Source organism: Nerophis ophidion, linkage group LG02, assembly GCF_033978795.1.
Source record: "Nerophis ophidion isolate RoL-2023_Sa linkage group LG02, RoL_Noph_v1.0, whole genome shotgun sequence".
NCBI classification, from domain to species: Eukaryota; Metazoa; Chordata; class Actinopteri; order Syngnathiformes; family Syngnathidae; genus Nerophis; species Nerophis ophidion.
The window spans coordinates 47314204-47329005 of NC_084612.1; the positions used below are offsets into that span (position 1 = coordinate 47314204).

The following is a 14802-nucleotide window of genomic DNA, read 5'->3' on the forward strand; positions in this document are numbered from 1 at the left end:
AAACAAATGCCATGGGTGGATCTACACCTGACATCCACTGTAATGATACCAAGTACAAGAGCGTATGTAGTCGATACCACTATAATTACATGGATACCACAAACTATTTTTTTTCTTTTTTTAAAAATTCATATCATGTTTATAAAGTTAGTAAATATGTCCCTGGACACTTGAGGACTTTGAATATGACAAATGTATGATCCTGTAACAACTTGGTATCGGATCTATACCTAAATGTGTGGTATCATCCAAAACTAATGTAAAGTATCAAAAAAGAGAAGAATAAGTGATTATTAACACTTTAACAGAGGTGTAGATAGAACATGTTAAAACAGAAAATAAGCAGATATTAACAGTAAATGAACAAGTAGATTAATAATATTTTTTTTACAGTTTGTCCCTCATAATGTTTACAAAATAATAGGTGTATAAATGACACAATATGTTACTGCATACGTCAGCAGACTAATGAGGAGTCTTTGTTTGTTTACTTACTGCCAAAAGACAAGTTGTCCAATATGTTCAACATTTTACTTAAGGATTAAATGACAATAATAAACATATGTTTTATGTACACTAACATTTTTTGTTACAGTAAAGACAATAATGGCATTTTTGGTGTGTCGTCATTATTTAGAAAAGTATCGAATAACATTTTATTACCGGTACAAAAATGTACTAGTACTAGTAGCATCAGTGAGGGGGGGGAAATATTACCAGCATTTATTTACCTTTGAACAATAACATAAAGTCAAAGTTTGGCAGTGGTTGAGTAATTTCGGGCGTATTTATTTATACATCGTATTATCCAGACTATAACGTGCACTACGATATAAGCCACACCCACTAAACTATAGATGAAAAAGGTATTTTTCCATATATTAGTCGCATCGGACTATTAAGTCACCAGTGAGCTGCCTCTATTTTTTTAATTGTATTTATTTACTAGCAAGTTGGTCTCGCTTTGCTCGACATTTTTAATTCTAAGAGAGACAAAACTCAAATAGAATTTGAAAATCCAAGAAAATATTTTAAAGACTTGGTCTTCACTTGTTTAAATAAATTCATTTAATTTTTTTACTTTGCTTCTTATAACTTTCAGAAAGAGAATTTTAGAGAAAAAATACAACCTTAAAAATGATTTTAGGATTTTTAAACACATATACCTTTTTACCTATTAAATTCCTTCCTCTTTTTTCCTGACAATTTAATTCGATGTTCAAGTAATTTTTTTTTATTGTAAAGAATAATAAATACGTTTTAATTTAATTCTTAATTTTAGCTTCTGTTTTTTTGACAAAGAATATTTGTGAAATATTTCTTCAAACTTATTATGATTAAAATTCTACAAAATCTGTAGACTCAAATTTAAATCTTATTTCAAGGTCTTTTGAATTTCTTTAAAAAATGTTGTTCTAGAAAATCTAGAAGAAATAATGATTTGTCTTTGTTAGAAATAAGTGCAGATTGGATTTTAACTTATTTAAAACATAACATCAACATTTTCAAATTAATCTTAATCAGGAAAAATTACTACTGATGTTCCATAAATTCTTTTTTTAATTTTTTCAAAAAGATTCGAACTAGCTAGCTTTTCTTTTCATATTTCTCGGTTGAATTTTGAATTTTAAAGAGTCGAAATTGCAGATAAACTATGTTTCAAAATTTAATTTTCTTTTTTTTTGTGTGTTTTCTCCTCTTTAAAACCGTTCAATTAAGTGTTTTTTTCATCATTTATTCTCTACAAAAAACCTTAGGTAAAAGGAAAAAAGTGTACTATGGAATAACAGACATAAATAACAATTTTTAGATATATATAAAGATTTATTTATTAAAGGTAAATTGAGCAAATTGGCTATTTCTGGCAATTTATTTAAGTGTGTATCAAACTGGTTGGTAGCCCTTCACATTAATCAGTACCCAAGAAGTAGCTCTTGGTTTCAAAAAGGTTGGTGACCCCTGCTCCAGGGGTTCGCGCACCCCCTAGAAGAGGACTACTGCTCCACTACGTGTCATTGCGCATGCTTTCTCCTCTCACAACCAACGTGCGGCTCCATAACATGTTGTATGAGACTTGTGCTGAAAGACCGAACGCGGCTGCAAGACATACTTGTTTCCATCATCAACCTGGTACTTGCTCCTCAGGTCACACTGAGGGTGGCCGTATAAACGACTTTAAAACTGTTACAAATATGCGCCACACTGTGAACCCACACCAAACAAGAATGACAGACACATTTTGGGAGAATTTCCGCACCCTAACACAACTTAAACACAAGAGAACAAATACCCAGAACACCTTGCAGCCCTGACTCTCAGTCACAATATATATACCCTTCTTTTTTTTTTTTTTTAATAGTTGCAAATGTGGACTTTCTTCTTGAAGCGACGTGAAAGCTAAGCTAACTGGCCTAAACGCCAAGTCCGAGCAGTTGCTTAGCAACCTGATGCTATACAGTGAGAGTTTGGACACATGTGTTTGTGGTCACACCAAGTCATCGCTAATCCCGACTGACACACCTCTGACTGGTACAAGGTACCACGATTAAGTACTGAAGTGCTGCTTCAATATGGCGGACAGGAAGTTATGTCATCAAATGGTAGAATGAAGCGTTGGTACACATGGTCCCCGCTCAGAGGCGTGTAAATGTTCTCTAACTGAAAAGGTTGCGAGTAGAGGCATTTGTAAATGGAAGTTGTTCTGTATCTACACCTTTATTGGTCTGACTGGTAGCCGTTGTCCTCTCCACAGTTACGCAGCTCCTTCAACAAGGCCTTCAGCAAGAAGGGCTCCAAGCAGACAGGGCCCTACGCTGACATCCAGGAAATTGCCACGCCGGAGTCATCGGCCCCTTCGTCGCCCAAAGTCCACCGTGACGGAGGTGACCCTCCGTTGTCCTCCATGAAGACCTCCGCGTCATCGTCTGGGTGAGAAACTGAAACTGAAACTGAGCAAACGCGACGAGCAGTAACACAGGCTGGTGGTCTCGCACACGTGCAACAGACTCCGTGAAGACGGCGAGCCAGGGGACGACAAGGTCGTGTCCAACCTGCGATCGGAACTCTGGGAGAAGGAAAGGAAACTGACTGACATCCGCCTGGAGGCTTTAAGCTCCGCCCATCAGTTGGAGCAGCTGCAGGAGACCATGACCAGCATGCAGGTACGCCAACACACCTGGACCGCATCACCTGCGTACCAGGACATAAAACTGACATCAGGCCACTTGCAGAGGACGGTGGAGAATCTGAAGGTGGAGAACGACCAACTGAGGACCAGCGGGGGGTCGCCCTGCTCGTCTCCTGGACCCTCAAGCTCCGCCTCCCAGTCCTCGGGTCTCACGTCGCTCTGTGGTTCTTCACCGCGACAGTCGGTAGCCGTGGGTAAAAGCTACGGCAGAAGGCTGAGTGACGGAACCAGCGCAGGTATATTTTATAACCCTTTGTCTGGACTATAGGGCGCACCTGTAAATAAGCCACACCTGATACATTTTTGAAGAAAAAAAAATGTTCCCACATATTTGCCACACCCACTACATTGTATAAAACAATATATATACTTTTCCATATATAAGCCGCGCCCACTAAATCCCCCACCCCCCAAAAAAAATTCTATATATAAGCCGCACCCACTAAAATTCAGAAAATACATATAATTTTCCATACACAAGCCGCACCCACTAAATCCAAGAAGGAAAACATACTTTTCCGTATATAAGCCACACTCACTAAATTTTAGAAGGAAAAAATTAATTTCCGCATATAAGCTGCACCCAATAAATTTTAGGAGAAGAAAAGGCTTTTTAATATATAAGCCGTACCCACTAAAGTTTAGAAGAAAAAAATACTTTTCCGCATATAAACTGCACCCACTAAAATTTTGAAGAAAAAAATACCTTTCCATATATGAACCGCACCAGACTATAAGCCACAGATATATATGTTGTGAAGTGAGTAATTTACACAGAATTATTCAGTAAATGTTTATATACATACTTTAATTGTTTCCAAACAGGGTCTGTAACAGGGCAGTAAAACGGTTGATCAAACAAAACAGAAGTCATGGTCATGGACCAACTAGCTGCGCAAGCAAGCTCTCCAATCAGCTAAACCGACTCAATAACTCCACGGTAACACAGTTAAAGTGAAACAACAGAAACATAATGCCTTTGTAAGTTAATAATACTAACACAGACACTCGTAAACGTGTTAGCATATTAGCTAATGCTAACAACGCTAGCTTGATACATTATGATAGCAGGTACAAATATGCATGAAAAGACTCCTACAGACATCACACATGGGACGCTTTAGTGAGTAAAAATAGTTGTATTTATATTGTAAAACTTACAAACCTTTGGAGTGATGAATGAAGAATACATACGGGTAGAAACACTATGGGCCGTATTAGCCAATGCTAACGACGCTGGCTTGATTACATTATGCTAGCATGTACAAATATGCATGAAAACACTCCTACAGACATCACACATGGGACACCTTAAGTAAGTAAGAATAGTTTTAGTTATATTGTAAAACTTACAAACGTCACCTCGAGTGATGAATGAAGAATACATACAAGTAGAAACGCTATGGATGGCTACACTTTTCCGTTCAAGGCATTAAAACAGGAAGTACATGGGACACTTTAGTAAGTAAGAAGTGTTTTATTTGTATTGCAAAACCCACAAACGTGGCTTGGAGAGATGAATGAAGAATACATACGAGTAGAACGCTATGGACCATATTAGCTAATGCTAACGACGCTAGCTTGATTACATTACGATAGCACGTACAAATATGCATGAAAACACTCCTACAGACATCACATATGGGACGCTTTAATAAGTAAGATATGTTTTAGTTATATTGTAAAACTTACAAACGTTGCTTGGAGTGATAAATGAAGAATACAGCTAGAAGACAAAAGGGCCCTTGTACATCCGGTTAAAATCTTTAAACAGCAGGAGACTCTGTAGATATTTACCCAGCAGGATCTGCAGTGAGCAAATTTTTCCAGAGAGAGGCGCCGTCGCACCAACAAGAACGCAAAGTAAAAGCTACGTCGTTTTATACACTGGTTTAAAGCATAGGAAAAAAGTAGTATCTGCTGATGTGGTTCTGATACTGATATACGTCAAAATGTCAAATATCAATCGGTGGATTACCTGCTTCTATTGCCGTTGTTTACTTTTGTAGATTCCACCGAGTACGGCGGCCTGTCCTGGCAGAGGGATGACCACCGGGTCAGGGTGGTGGTCTGCGTGGCCCAGTTCCACGTCTTCAAAGATGTGAGTGTGCCAGGTCGTCCAGCACCAAAGACCGAGATTCACCCGCATTTTCTTACCTCAGCAGGAGGTCAAGCAGACTCATCTGTTCCTTGGCACCGTCAGGGTCAACGGGAGGATGGACTGGCCCATGCTGGACTCGGCCGTCAGCCAGGCCTTCAAGGTGAGACTTTTGGGGAAAGGACAGTTGCTGCTCCCTGCCACTAGAGGTCGGAGTTGCATGGAGTCTGAAAGGTGATAGGGACTCTAAACCAGGATTGTGGTCCTCTTCGTGCCAGGTTTACATTGCCAAAGTGGACCCAACCTCTAGTCTGGGCCTGTCCACAGACTCCATCTTCACTTACAGTATCGGACACATCAAGAGGGTTCTGGGGGGGGACGCCCCCGAGACTCAGCCCTCTCGCTGCGTATCCCGAGGACCTGGCGGGATCACCGTGGCGCTGAAAGGTATGACCCGGTTCTTTGGGGTACCATCTTTATTCCGGGGGAAACAAAGATGGAAGTTTCAGAGAAGATTATATATATATAAACCCCGTTTCCATATGAGTTGGGAAATTGTGTTAAATGTAAATATGAACGGAATACAATGATTTGCAAATCCTTTTCAACCCATATTCATTTGAATGCACTACAAAGACAAGATATTTGATGTTCAAACTAACAGTCTTTATTTTTTTTTTTGCAAATAATAATTAACTGAGAATTTCATGGCTGCAACACGTGCCAAAGTATTTGGGCAAAGGGCATGTTCACCACTGTGTTACATCACCTTTTCTTTTAACAACACTCAATAAACGTTTGGGAACTGAGGAAACTAATTTTTGAAGCTTTGAAAGTGGAATTATTTCCCATTCTTGTTTTATGTAGAGCTTCAGTGATTCGACAGTCTGGGGTCTCCGCTGTCGTATTTTACGCTTCATAATGCGCCACACATTTTCGATAGTAGACAGGCGGGCCAGGAAAGTACCCGCACTCTTTTTTTCACGAAGCCACGCTGTTGTAACACGTGCTGAATTTGGCTTGGCACTGTCTTGCTGAAATAAGCAGGGGCGTCCATGAAAAAGACAGCGCTTAGATGGCAGCATATGTTGTTCCAAAACCTGTATGTACCTTTCAGCATTAATGGTGCCTTCACAGATGTGTAAGTTACCCATGCCTTGGGCACTAATACACCCCCATACCATCACAGATGCTGGCTTTTGAACTTTGCGTCGAGAACAGTCTGGATGGTTCGCTTCCCCTTTGGTCTGGATGACAAGATGTCGAATATTTCCAAAAACAATATGAAATGTGGAATTGTCAGACCACAGAAAACTTTTCCACTTTGCATCAGTCCATCTTGGATGATCTCGGGCCCGGAGAATCCGGCAGCGTTCTTGGATGTTGTTGATAAATGGCTTTCGCTTTGCGTAGTAGAGCTTTAACTTGCACTTACAGATGTAGCGACGAACTGTATTTAGTGACAGTGGTTTTCTGAAGTGTTCCTGAGCCCATGTGGTGATATCCTTTAGAGATTGATGTCCGTTTTTGATACAGTGCCGTCCGAGGGTTCAAAGGTCACGGTCATTCAATGTTGGTTTCCAGCATTGCAGCTTACGTGGAGTGATTTCTCCAAATTCTCTGAACCTTTTAACGATATTATGGGCCGTAGATGTTGAAATCCCTAAATTTCTTGCAATTGCACTTTGAGAAACGTTTTTCTTAAACTGTTTGACTACTTGCTCACGCAGTTGTGGACAAAGGGGTGTACCTCTCCCCATCCTTTCTTGCGAAAGACTGAGCATTTTTTGGGAAGTTGTTTTCATACCCAATCATGGCACCCACCTGTTCCCGATTAGGCTGCACACCTGTGGGATGTTCCAAATAAGTGTTTCATGAGCATTCCTCAAGTTTATCAGTATTTATTGCCACCTTTCCCAACTTCTTTGTCACGTGTTGCTGGCATCACATTTTAAAATTAATGATTATTTGCAAAAAAAAAAATGTTTATCAGTTTGGACATCTAAATATGTTGTCTTAGTAGCATATTCAACTGAATATGGGTTGAAAATGATTTTCAAATCATTGAATTCCGTTTATATTTACATCTAACACAATTTCCCAACTCATATGGATACGGGGTTTGTATATATATATATATATATATATATATATATATATATATATATATATATATATATACATTGTTGCGTTCTGACCCGTTCTTCCTTCGGTCAACGCCCCCAGGTTCTTTTATGATACACAAGATGGTTTTAAATCAATCAGAGACAGAGGTTGCTCATTTTGATATTTTATAACCAAAGCGCTTAGAGAGATCAATCTAGATAAAACATTTCAAAGGCACGGTCCAAATTGATCTAATCCTAAAATGGCAGTTTCTCCCTCCTCACTCACTCTCACCCGCCCCTCTTCTTTTCCTCCCTACCTTGGACAGTTGAGATAACAGAATGTTATGTCTTCATTCCAACATTCCAAATTCAAGGTCTATGTAAAAGGCTCACACTTTAGCTGTTCTAAAATCTGACGAGGAAATAAAAAAAACAACCAAATCCAACAATATATATATATATATATATATATACATATATATATATATATATATATATATATATATATATATATATATATATATATATATATATATGTATATATGTATATATATATATATATATATATATATATATATATATATATACAAACTTTATGGCTGGCTCACATCGTGGTCACTCCGTGATCACGTACGACCGCCAGACACTTCTGGATGTGGACACATCGGGCCGTTTTGGACTGATAGACGCGTGCGTGCTAAACATGCTAACTAGCATGGGAATACGTCGGCGGCTACATCCAGCGGCCTGTGAAGCAGGGGAGTCTAGTAGCAGCGGGGGCCGTCTACGGAGCAGACGCCAGCGGTGTGATCGGAAACGCGGATGTCAAGCGGGGCTAAAAACAAAGCAGAAGGCTAATCACCACAGAACACCACTTTCCTCCATCCCGAAGACGGATTTAGATGGAAAGTGCGAGACTACTGGTCTGGGTAAGGAGTCAGTTAAATTAGAACAAGTTTTTTCTGCTTTGAGTGTTTCAGAGTTGGACATGTGTTTTACTGAGGTGGCTAACTATGATGCGTGCAGTTTATCAAAGCAACAAACAAACAATCGGAAAATCCCCGTTACTGAGGTGGCTAACTATGATGCGTGCAGTTCATCAAAGCAACAAACAAACAATCGGAAAATCCCCGTTACTGAGGTGGCTAACCATGATGCGTGCAGTTTATCAAAGCAACAATCAAACAATCGGAAAATTCCTGTCGTATCAATTCCTAGATATGGTCGTAATTATACTGAATGCACTGGGCATAATAAACACAACATTATCAATATTGCTACTACGGATAATTTGATCAAAAATTCCCTGAAACAGCCCACTACCTATAATATAGGTTTTTTAAACATAAGATCATTGTCTCCCAAAACGTTATTAGTTAATGATATTATCAAAGACAACAATCTTAACGTCATCGGTCTCAGCGAAACCTGGCTTAAACCAAACGACTTTTTTGCGCTAAATGAGGCATGTCCTCCTAACTTTACACATGCGCATATTGCCCGTCCGCTTAAAAGGGGTGGGGGGGTCGCACTAATATACAACGAAAACTTTAACCTTAGTCCTAACATAAATAATAAATATAAATCGTTTGAGGTGCTTACTATGAGGTCTGTCACACCGCTGCCTCTACACCTGGCTGTTATCTACCGCCCCCCAGGGCCCTATTCGGACTTTATCAATGAATTCTCAGAGTTTGTTGCTGATCTAGTGACACACGCCGATAATATAATCATAATGGGGGACTTTGATATCCATATGAATACCCCATCGGACCCACCGTGCGTAGCGCTCCAGACTGTAATTGATAGCTGTGGTCTCACACAAATAATAAATGAACCCACGCATCGCAACGGTAATACGATAGACCTAGTGCTTGTCAGGGGCATCACCGTTTCCAAAGTTACGATACTCCCGTATACTAAAGTATTGTCCGATCATTACCTTATAAATTTCGAGGTTCAGACGCATGTTCGTCAAACTAATAATAATAATAACTGCTATAGCAGCCGCAACATTAATGCTGCCACAACGACAACTCTTGCTGACCTACTGCCCTCGGTAATGGCACCATTCCCAAAGTATGTGGGCTCTATTGATAACCTCACTAACAACTTTAACGCTGCCCTGCGCGAAACCATTGATAACATAGCACCGCTAAAGTTAAAAAAGGCTCCAAAAAAGCGCACCCCGTGGTTTACAGAAGAAACTAGAGCTCAGAAATTATTATGTAGAAAGCTGGAACGCAAATGGCGCACGACTAAACTTGAGGTGCACCATCAAGCATGGAGTGATGGTTTAATAACTTATAAACGCAGGCTTACCTTAGCTAAAGCTAAATATTACTCAAATCTCATCCACCGTAATAAAAACGATCCTAAATTTTTGTTTAGTACGGTAGCATCGCTAACACAACAAGGGACCCCTTCCAGTAGCTCAACCCACTCAGCTGATGACTTTATGCAATTCTTTAGTAAGAAAATTGAAGTCATTAGAAAGGAGATTAAAGACAATGCGTCCCAGCTACAACGGGGTTCTATTAACACTGATACGATGGTATACGCGGCGGATACTGCCCTCCAAAATAGTTTCTCTCGTTTTGAGGAAATAACATTAGAGGAATTGTTACAACGTGTAAATGGAATAAAACAGACAACATGTTTACTTGACCCTCTTCCTGGGAAACTGATCAAGGAGCTCTTTGTATTATTAGGTCCATCAGTGCTAAATATTATAAACTTATCACTCTCCTCGGGCACTGTTCCCCTAGCATTCAAAAAAGCGGTTATTCATCCTCTTCTTAAAAGACCTAACCTCGATCCTGACCTCATGGTAAACTACCGACCGGTGTCTCACCTTCCCTTTATTTCAAAAATCCTCGAAAAAATTGTTGCGGAGCAGTTAAATGAACACTTAGCGTCTAACAATCTTTGTGAAACCTTTCAATCCGGTTTCAGGGCAAATCACTCCACGGAGACAGCCCTCGCAAAAATGACTAATGAGCTATTGCTAACGATGGATTCTGATGCGTCATCTATGTTGCTGCTCCTCGATCTTAGCGCTGCTTTCGATACCGTCGATCATAATATTTTATTAGAACGTATCCAAACACGAATTGGTATGTCAGACTTAGCCCTGTCTTGGTTCAACTCTTATCTTACTGATAGGATGCAGTGTGTCTCCCATAACAATGTGACCTCGGACTACGTTAAGGTAACGTGTGGAGTTCCCCAGGGTTCGGTCCTTGGCCCTGCACTCTTCAGCATCTACATGCTGCCGCTAGGTGACATCATACGCAAATACGGTATTAGCTTTCACTGTTATGCTGATGACACCCAACTCTACATGCCCCTAAAGCTGACCAACACGCCGGATTGTAGTCAGTTGGAGGCGTGTCTTAATGAAATTAAACAATGGATGTCCGCTAACTTTTTGCAACTCAACGCCAAAAAAACGGAAATGCTGATTATCGGTCCTGCTAGACACCGAACTCTATTTAATAATACAACTCTAACATTTGACAACCAAACAATTAAACAAGGCGACACGGTAAAGAATCTGGGTATTATCTTCGACCCAACTCTCTCCTTTGAGGCACACATTAAAAGCGTTACTAAAACGGCCTTCTTTCATCTCCGTAATATCGCTAAAATTCGCTCCATTCTGTCCACTAAAGACGCTGAGATCATTATCCATGCGTTTGTTACGTCTCGCCTCGACTACTGTAACGTATTATTTTCGGGTCTCCCCATGTCTAGCATTAAAAGATTACAGTTGGTACAAAATGCGGCTGCTAGACTTTTGACAAGAACAAGAAAGTTTGATCACATTACGCCTGTACTGGCTCACCTGCACTGGCTTCCTGTGCACTTAAGATGTGACTTTAAGGTTTTACTACTTACGTATAAAATACTACACGGTCTAGCTCCATCCTATCTTGCCGATTGTATTGTACCATATGTCCCGGCAAGAAATCTGCGTTCAAAGGACTCCGGCTTGTTAGTGATTCCCAAAGCCCAAAAAAAGTCTGCGGGCTATAGAGCGTTTTCCGTTCGGGCTCCAGTACTCTGGAATGCCCTCCCGGTAACAGTTCGAGATGCCACCTCAGTAGAAGCATTTAAGTCTCACCTTAAAACTCATTTGTATACTCTAGCCTTTAAATAGACTCCCTTTTTAGACCAGTTGATCTGCCGTTTCTTTTCTTTTTCTTCTATGTCCCACTCTCCCTTGTGGAGATGCGATGCTGATCCGCCTCCGCTTGGGATGGTTTCCTGCTGGCTCCGCTGTGAACGGGACTCTCGCTGCTGTGTTGGATCCGCTTTGGACTGGACTCTCGCGACTGTGTTGGATCCATTGTGGATTGAACTTTCACAGTATCATGTTAGACCCGCTCGACATATTGCTTTCCTCCTCTCTAAGGTTCTCATAGTCATCATTGTCACCGACGTGCCACTGGGTCATTATTGTCACCGATGTCCCACTGGGTGTGAGTTTTCCTTGCCCTTATGTGGGCCTACCGAGGATGTCGTGGTGGTTTGTGCAGCCCTTTGAGACACTAGTGATTTAGGGCTATATAAGTAAACATTGATTGATTGATTGATATATATATGTATATACATGTGTATGTAACCTACTCAGTGGCGTAGTGGTTAGTGTTCGGCCGAGTCATACCAAAGACTAGAAAAATGGGAGCCACTACCTCCCTACTTGGCACTCAGCATCAAGGGTTGGAAATGGGGGTTAATTCACCAAAAATGATTCCCAAGTGTGTCCACAGCTGCTGCTGCTCACTGCTCAGGGTGATGGGTCAAATGCAGAAAATAATTTTGCCACAACTAGTTTGTGTATGACAATCATTGGTACTTTAACTTTTTAAAGTGGATCGTGAGGTGTATATATATATATATATATATATATATATATATATATATATATATATATATATATATATATATATATAAATATATATATATTGGCCCTGCGATGAGACCGATTTGTCCAGGGTGTAAACCGCCTTCCGCCCGATTGTAGCTGGGATAGGCACCAGCGACCCCAACGGGAATAAGCGGTAGAAAATGGATGGATGGATATATATATATATATATATGTATATATATTTATATATGTATATGTGTATGTATGTATAAGTATATAAATGTGTACAAAATATGTATGTGTACATATGTACAGTATTAATGTATGTATAATTGTATGTGAACATCTATACATATGTATGTATATATACATAAGTATGTATCTGTGTATGTATGTATCTATACAGTATACAAATGTGTGTACATACATACAATGTGTATGTATGTATATATATATATATATATATATAGTTATATATATATGTGTTTATATATGTGTGTGTGTGCATAAATATATATATGTATATATATTTATATATATATTTGTGCGTGTGTTTATATATATATATATATATATATATATATATATATATATATATATATATATATATATATGTATATATATTAGGGCTGGGCAACGATAACAATTTTTAATCGGAGTTAATCGCACTATTTATCCGATTAATCGCGATTAACTGCATTGTATACTCAAAGCCAAATAATGAATTCAAAAGTAGTGTGTAATGCACCTTTATTGGAATATTCTCCCACATGAACAAAAGCGCCAAAACATTTGTTGTGCAAACACAATTTAAATCAGTCCTTGTTAAACAGTAGCAGTTAAATAGCATATTTTATGAAAATCAACTCAAAAAATTTAAATACAAACATTTAAGCTCATTGCCACTGCCAGGGTATTTAAGTTATCCTGTTTGTTATGGAAAATAAATATAATCTACATACAAATTTCTGAGCCACAATCATAACATCTGAACAGGCAATTTCTGAGGTAACAGCAGAAACATTTTTTTTATCAGGGATCTTATGTTTAAAAAACCTATATTATAGGTAGTGGGCTGTTTTAGGGAATTTTTGATCAAATTATCCGTAGTAGCAATATTAATAATGTTGGGTTTATTCTGCGTAGTGCACTTAAAATAATTATGACTATATCTAGGAATTGATATAATGGGAATTTTCCGATTGTTTGCTTGGTGCTTTGATAAACTGAACGCATCATATGCATGGTACTATAATGTGATGTTATGAGCCAGGGAAAAAAAGAACTACTCTACCCAGCATGCAACAGGAGTGACAAGCATGCGCGGTAGCCCGGTATAGGTTGTGTCGCCATGACGGCATCTTGTATGTTGTGATATGCACGCTCTGAAAGCAAACGTTAAGAACTCAGCCAACACTCCTCGTCTGCATTATTCATAAATAGACAGACAACACATATAGTCCGCTGCTTCACAGGCCGCTGGATGTAGCCGGCAAAGTATTCCCATGCTAGCTAGCCGGTCTAGCAAGCACACGTCATTCAGTCCAAAACGGCCCGATCCATCCACATTCAGAATTGTCTGGCGGTCGTAAGTGATCACGGAGTGACCACGCTGTAAGCCAGCCATGAAATTTGCAGAATTGTCCGGTATTTTTGCCAAATGTTCCATCTTTACCAAGAGCCTCTCGACGCCGAAGCCCATCCGGGCGATGCCATCTTGTTAAGAAAAGGCGTTAACAAAATAAAATCATGTAAACAACATACGCAAATGTGCGATAAAATAATTGTCGGCGTTAATACATTGATGAGTTAACTCGTAATTAACGCATTAATTTGCCCACCCCTAATATATATACATACATATATATACATACATGTATATTTATATATATACATATATTTTTATTTATATATGTATATGTGTATGTATGTATGTATAAGTATATAAATGTGTACATAATATGTATGCGTACATATGTACAGTATTAATGTATGTATAAATGTATGTGAACATCTATACATATGTATGTATCTATGTATGTATGTATATATACAGTATACAAATGTGTGTACATACATACATGTGTATATATGTCTATATATATATATACATAAATATATATATGTGTGTTTGTGTGTGCATAAATATATGTATATATTTATATAATATATATACATAAATATATATATGTGTGTTTGTGTGTGCATAAATATATGTATATATTTATATATATATTTGTGTGTGTGTTTATATATATATTTATATATATATATATATATATATATATATATATATATATATATATACATTAATGTATATATATATATATATATGATTGGGTAACCACGAAACAGGCTTGTTGAGATGAACCTGTAGTCTATTTGTCTATATATGTGTATGTGTGTGTATGTATATAAAGATCCATCCATCCATCCACATTCTTCCGCTTATCCGAGGTTGGGTCGCGGGAGCAGCAGCCTAAGCAGGGAAGCCCAGACTTCCCTCTCCCCAGGCAGTTCGTCCAGCTCCTCCCGG

The 14802-nt window shown here is 38.8% G+C and overlaps 1 protein-coding gene across 2 annotated transcripts in view; it reads left to right on the forward strand.

Moving 5' to 3' along the window:
* Positions 1-14802, forward strand: part of nav1b (neuron navigator 1b) — a 152527-nt gene that overhangs the window by 124214 nt on the left and 13511 nt on the right. For both annotated transcript variants that reach the window (XM_061885320.1, XM_061885329.1), the window contains 6 exons: positions 2753-2928; positions 3005-3161; positions 3231-3423; positions 5197-5288; positions 5350-5448; positions 5564-5732. In XM_061885320.1, the coding sequence (XP_061741304.1) occupies positions 2753-2928; positions 3005-3161; positions 3231-3423; positions 5197-5288; positions 5350-5448; positions 5564-5732 (886 nt within the window). The remainder of the gene's footprint in view (positions 1-2752; positions 2929-3004; positions 3162-3230; positions 3424-5196; positions 5289-5349; positions 5449-5563; positions 5733-14802) is intronic.